At 35.2% G+C, this 7,203-nt stretch overlaps 1 protein-coding gene across 1 annotated transcript in view; it reads left to right on the forward strand.

Annotated features, from left to right (window-relative positions):
* The window catches only part of LOC111088930 (macrophage mannose receptor 1-like), a 74,120-nt gene that overhangs the window by 25,048 nt on the left and 41,869 nt on the right, over nt 1-7,203 (forward strand). Inside the window, exons 4-6 of the mRNA XM_022400278.1 lie at nt 2,362-2,502; nt 3,508-3,636; nt 4,367-4,512. Coding sequence (XP_022255986.1) covers nt 2,362-2,502; nt 3,508-3,636; nt 4,367-4,512 — 416 coding nt within the window. The remainder of the gene's footprint in view (nt 1-2,361; nt 2,503-3,507; nt 3,637-4,366; nt 4,513-7,203) is intronic.

The raw sequence follows: 7,203 nt of genomic DNA on the forward strand, positions 1-7,203 counted from the left end.
ATGGCCACAAGTGCAGCTTTGTCATAGGTTCTGCATATCAGCAAACCCTTGTGAGTATCAGTGTGTTAGATCATAAAGGAGTACCAGAAGCGATACAGAAGCTCTGTGGTGTGATAGGACATTATGCAAGGTTGTGAGGACCAGTGTGTGTTACTGTTGAGCTCATGGGCATAAAGGACAGACACAAAGTATACTTGGCTGACAATGAAGTCCCATACATATTAGGGGTGGACTACTTAGCACCGAGGAAGTGTGTAGTTAACTTTGATAAAATGATGTTTGGGAACAATAAAGACCAAGTTCTGATAAGTGTTAAAAGAAAGGTTGGACTAACTAGGTGCCATCAAGCTGAAGTCAAAGTGACTGAAGGAGTTGATGATGGTGGTGAAGTGGAACCAAGTATAGATATTAAAGCAGAGCAGGAGAAAGACCAAGATTTGAAGCCAATAATTGATTTTCTACAAGTAAGTGTTTTGCGCCCTGCTTGAGAGAAGGTGTCTAGCTTAAGCCCTGTGACAAAGAACTATTCGGCACAATGGGACCAGTTGAAACTTGAAGATAGTAGTCTTGTCTGGAGATGGGAAACTGCAGATGGGAAAGAGACGACCTGGCAAACAGTTATACCGAGAAAGTTATGGGAAGTTGTGCTGCGTCAATCCCATGAAAGTTTAACATTAGGACATCTCGGAGTTAAGAAGACATTGAGTCACCTACGGCTGAGATGTTACTGGATGAGGCAAGATGTGGAAAAATGGTGCAGGAATGGAAAGAGTAGCCATTGACATTGCTGGTCCTTTGTCCCAAACTCGTGCTGGAAACAGATGCATTTGTATGGTGATGGATTATTTCACCAAGTGGCCTGAGGCATATGCAATACCAAATCAGGAAGCTACAACTGTGGCTTTGGCTATTAGTGATTTCTTCTTCAGATTTGGTATGCCATACAAACTGCATTCGGATCAAGGCCGTAACTTTGAATCAGCTGTGTTCCATGAATGCTGCAAGTTGTTTGGCATACGAAATCCCAGGACAACGCCACATTACCCTCAGTCTCATGGGATGGTAGAAAAGTTTTGTAATAGCCGCCAAAATGACTGGGATGTTTTACTCCCACCACTGTTGATGACCTATAGAACAGCAGAACATGAAGCCACTGGATACACTCTGGCAAAGCTGATGTTTGGTCGGGAACTTCGATTGGCAGTGGACCTGGTAACAGGATGCTCACCTTACGAAGAGTTGCCTGAAAATGTGCCAAAGTTCGTGAAAGTGTTATCTGAAAAGATGGATGATATTCACCATCAAGTGCATTGAAACTTGGAAACGTCTTCTGATTCCATGAAGCTATGTTATGATAAGAGATGTACTGAAGTCAGCTTTGCACCTGGAGACAAGGTGTGGTTGTATAATCCCAGGAAGACCAAAGGAAAGTTTCCTAAGTTGTCTTCTCCATGGGAAGGCACATATGACATAGTGGATCGTCTCTCAGACGTGACTTTCCGAATAAAATGTGGTCGGCGAGGTAAGGACATTTCATTTAAAACACTTCAACAGAACAAATGACGCTGGTGAAGACGTGTCACCTGGAAAAGCTACTGTTGAAAAAGAAACTTTATCCGGTTTTGAGAAGGAAAACAATGATCCCGCTAAAGAAGTTACTACCACTGATGTGACTGTTACCGATGATAGGACAATTCCCGATGGAACAGATGAACCTCACGTGAAGCAAAAGCCAACGAGATGGAGACCAGTACGGAAGAAGATACGTCCCATAGAATTAAGAGACTTTGTTGAATTTTAATTTTGTGTTTGTAAATTCTGTATATTCAAATTTATTGTTAATTATCTTTTGGTTTAATGTAAGTGGCTATTGTTCAGGACGAACAATACTAAGGAAGGGGTAGTGTTACGACAGCGGACGTCACGTGACACTGGGAGCATGAGCGCTGGAGTTTCTAGAAAGATTGGGGAACCTCATGAATGTCCCAGCGTTTGCTAGACGTCCTCTTTTTTTAGTATATAAGTCGGAGATAGATTGAAGAGAAATAACTGAGTCAAGCGAACAGTAGCACCGTAAGTAAAGTGTGTGAATCGTTGTGAATTATAGCGTTTTTTATAAAAGTAGTTAAGTTAAAGTGACTGTGGAAATTCTGTGTATATCAAAGTTGTATCGAGAAAGAATAAACTAGTTTTAATTAAGAAAGGACTTGTATCACTGAAGTTTCTCGGAAAGAATTTCTACGGGAAATTAATAAACAAGCAAATGCGTAACAATATATCAGAGAGGAAAATTGGATTATCAATTGCTATTAATAAATTGTAGTTTATCTATTTTTAATTGTATAAGTCCCTTTTCTTCAGGTAAATGGAAGGATGGAAATTGCCAAAAAAATGTTGATGGTTATATCTGCAAAAGACTGAACAATGTGGGTCCATCTCCGAGACCAACACCAAATCCTACACCTATGCCTGGAAACTGTCCCAAAGACTGGTCGGCTTACGGTGGGTGGTAATTAATAGACTTCAAGGGTAATAAAGCTATTATTTTTGTTATATCCAGAGATTATGATCGTTTTCTTGTGAGAAATATATATATTTTCAGTTATTGGAACATTTTGCTTTTTGATGTTAAAGATATATTCTTTAATTAACAGATCACACTTCAGTCACTTTTTTCACACTGGCGACATTTAGTTTAAACTTTATCTTTTGATGTCTGATACGGGTCATTTAACAAGTCAATGTGTTGATGGGAGTTCAAAATAGTCTACTTTTACTGCTGCAGTACGGGAGGATTCAAAAGTGTAATAGCAGAAGAGGTGTCAGTTCACAAACAGACGTACACCAAGACTGAAGATTTGAATCAACCAACAAATAAATAATTCTGCTCTTAATGTTAGATGCCTATATCAACAAAATACAGGGTGTCCCCAAAATCCCAAAATAAATATACCAAAAAGGCTTTTACATGTCTTCCATCATTAGTTATAGTCAATTTAATTCTGCGTTCAAATTATAAAACATTTTCCAACACAATTGTAGGGATGGATAAGACAGCATCGCGGATACGAAGTTTCATTTTCTCAAGACCCCCCTTGGTTTGTTATCGTAGACTTTTGTATTAAAAGCCCCAAAGATAAAAGTCCAAAGGGATGAATTCGGGGAACCTTTTCATGAGTTGCCATTGTACCCAAAAACAGGGTCAGTTCTGAAATATGAAATAAAACACATTCATAAAAAATAAGGACAAATAATGTTAGTCATAACATTAATAATTAACTTCAATAAACACATTCATATCTTCAGAAGATATTTTGTTTTGAATTTTGTTGTTATCTCAAATAATCAAAAAGTTAATCAACTTTGTTTTTTTGGTATATATATTCTGGGACACTCTTTATACCATTGGTGATATAGTAAGCAAGTGTTTTCTTTTACTCTATTATCTTTTATGTCTTTCAGACCTTATTGTAAGCATATCATATTATTTTAAATTTTTTTCCGCAGGAGACAAATGCTTTCAGTTTCGAGGAGATTCAGAAGTTACAAAGTTACCATGGCGAACTGCTCTTAAAACATGCAGAGATATAGGAGACAATCACGATCTTGCGTCCATCCACAGTTTAGGAGAGCAGAGTAGGAAATATTTCTTAAAAAACTAGTTCTGTTTTTCAGTCATTCCACTTATTTTCAAAACATTACGCATAATAACGTTAAAACATTTGTTCGTTGTGTCATACTTTTGAAATTTTTAATACTTGGAATTTATGCTTTCTACTGTTAATGTCTGTGAGAGAATTATTTTTATAGAATCAGTACCAGAAATATCTATTAAATTCTAAAAACTGTTTTAAGAATTCATGATCAGTAAAAAATATCATTTTGTTAAATATTCGCTTTTGTATTCGCGTGGATATTATTTTAAACAAACGCTATGATGTTTCTTTGGATTTATCAGTTCTTTAGATTAGGTTTAGTGTAGATTAATAGCTTAGAAATTCTGTTATACTCTAAGAAAACAATAACTCAATGTTTTTTTTTGTTTTATGATCCTCCTCGTGGTCACATTAAACTCTTAAAATAATTTTTGTATTTCTGCAGTTACATTTACGCCATAGTTATTAGTTCCATTATTTTGTAGTTAAAATACTATTTCTAGTGAAACAGTAAAAACAAAAAGTAACTTAATTATTATTAAGGCGGATAAACAGATAAGCTCAAGTATATTTCAATATATTTGCTAGCATGTTGTGGCGAAACTCCAATCAGGTGAGGCTTTTTAACAAATATAAAATACTGAAAATTGGACGAAGAATAGTAGTGTAACTAATGTAAAAAGTAATGTCTACATTCTTTGCATTTTAAGTGTTTTTGACTGCTCTAATGGGACCACACAAGAGCGCCGCCTGGATTGGACTTACTCAGTTGGAGAATAACAACAATTACGGTTGGTCAGATAACAGTAGGTTTGACTTCCAATGGTGGGGTCCCAGTGAGCCAAGCGGCTACAATGTGAGTTTTAATGTTTATAATGGTTATCTTAGGTTTCTTAAATTATCTAGATTTTTACTCTCGTACCATTTTCTGATAAATTAAGAAGTTCATCAACTATTTCTCAAATTGTCTCTTAAAACATGCAACAATATTTTAGGTATCAAATGAAAAACAACAACAAAAAAATCCATTTCTGTTTTTTTACCATCCTACTAAAGTACCATTTTAGTGTCATCAGCTTTAATGTTTACAACCCTAACTTTCAATCAAAGCATTAGTGTTAAAAGTGTCAGATGATACTTGTATCAGTTTTAATATAAACCGGCTTAACACATTAATTTAATGAGAAGTAATTATTTGTCTTGTTGTCTCCGTAGTAAAAAGTTTATTGAGTGATAACAGCCGCTAATGTTTACTACTCAAATTGTATCCAAGAGTTTATTGAGTGATAACAGCCGCTAATGTTTACTACTCAAATTGTATCCAAGTTTATGGGTAGCATTTTTTTCATGTCGTAAGAATATGGTATAGTATAATACTTTCTGTCCATGAAAATATAATGTTTTGCAATACTTGGTGTCCATGACAATATGATGTTTTGTAATACTTGCTGTCCATGACAACAGTTTACATTACTTTCCGATCATGACATGATGTTTTGGGATACTTTTGGACCAAGACGATATGACGTTTTGTAACACTTTCTGTCAACGACAACATTTCTAATTATTTTCTGGCCATGGCAAGTTGTTTTGTAATACTTTTTGACCATGAAAATACTATATTTTGCAAAACTTTCTGACCATGACAACATTTTCATTTACTTTCTAGCCATGCCAAGATGCATTGTAATACTTTTGGATCATGAAAGTATGATGCTTTGTAAAACTTTCTTTCAACATTTTTCATTACTTTCTGGTGATAAAAAGAAGTTTTGTGATGCTTTTGGACCGTTACAGTATTATGTTTTGTCACACTTTCTGTCCATGACAACATTTTCTATGACATTCTGGTGATAAAAAAAATATTTTTTGATACTTTTGTAAAACTTTCTGTCAATGACAACATTTTCCATTACATTCTGGCCACGACAAGATGTTTTGTAATACTTTTGGACCATGTTAAAATTGTGTTTGTAAACATTTCTGTCAATGACAACATTTTCCATTACATTCTGGCCACGAGGTGATGTTTTGTAAAACTTTCTGTCAATGACAACATTTTCCATTACATTCTGGCCACGACAAGATGTTTTGTAATACTTTTGGACCATGTTAACATTGTGTTTGTAAATATTTCTGTCAATGACAACATTTTCCATTACATTCTGGCCACGATATGATGTTTTGTAAAACTTTCTGTCAATGACAACATTTTCCATCACATTCTGGCCACGACAAGATGTTTTGTAATGCTTTTGAACGTTACAATATGATGTTTTGTCACACTTTCTGTCCATAACAACATTTTCCATGAATTTCTGGTAATGACCTGATGACGTTTGTCGGATCAAGACATGATGAAATTTTGTTTCCCTTCCTGACCATGTTTTATCCTTTCAGACCATGACATCGTGATGTTTTTGGACAATGAAATTATGAGGTTTTGTTTTCATTTTGAGCTCTGACAAGATGATATATTTTTTGGAACATGGTATGATTATATTTTATGATCCTTTTGAGCCAAGACAACATGACGTTTTTATTTGTTTCGTGACATGACATGGTGGCATTTTGTTTTTACTTTAGACCATTACATGATGACTTGTTTTATTTATTTTGGTCCATGAAATGATGAAGTTTTGCGTGCTTTTCGAGCCATAACAACACGATGTTTTGAATTACCTTTTGACAACGACAACACGATGTTTTTACTTTTTCGAGTCATGACATAATGGTATTTAGTATCCTTTTCGGATCATGAGACGATGATGTTTAAAAGTTTTTGGCATGTTCAATTCGAATAGTGTGAAATGCGCCTGTTTATTTTGTGTTAGATACATGTTTTAATCTTTAATATATTTTAATCCGTCGGTGGGCCAACTCTTAGTTTATGGACTTACTATGCTAAAATTCAGAGTTCGATTCCCCGCGGTGGACAAAGTGCAGATAACCCATTGTGAGCTTTGCTTTAAAAATAGAACGAAAATATTGTACCTTATCAAGTCTGATAGAACAGACGTTTGTGTGATATTACACCACAATAAGACTGAAAAAAATAAGAAATATTATTATATTAGGTCTATACAGACACCCCATAAGGAAAACATAATACTATTCTAACTGCACACTTTTCATGTGGCTTATAACGCTAAAAACCCGGGTGTCGATACCCGTGGTGGGCACAGCGCAGATAGCCCATTGTTTATAATTTGTGCTTAACAACAATATTAACAATCAACCCTTTGCATGTACAACAACAATATCAACAATCAACCCTTTGCATTTACATGACGCCGGTGACGAAGCCTTTCGCTTAATATATCAGACCTCGTCAGGTCGGTCGGGAATATACCCAACAAAGTTTCGGTCGAAACGCTACTTAAATCAGGCATTTGTAAGATATATATAATGTTACTGTGTATGTAACGACTTATAGTGATCTATAGAACTTTGGTTTGTAAAACATTATATCAAAATACGCCTGAAAATAATCTTTTTTTTTTTTTCATGGCCATTTATGGGTTCCTTACTTTAAACAAAGATTTCG

This window comes from Limulus polyphemus, unplaced genomic scaffold, assembly GCF_000517525.1.
Source record: "Limulus polyphemus unplaced genomic scaffold, Limulus_polyphemus-2.1.2 Scaffold4773, whole genome shotgun sequence".
NCBI classification, from domain to species: Eukaryota; Metazoa; Arthropoda; class Merostomata; order Xiphosura; family Limulidae; genus Limulus; species Limulus polyphemus.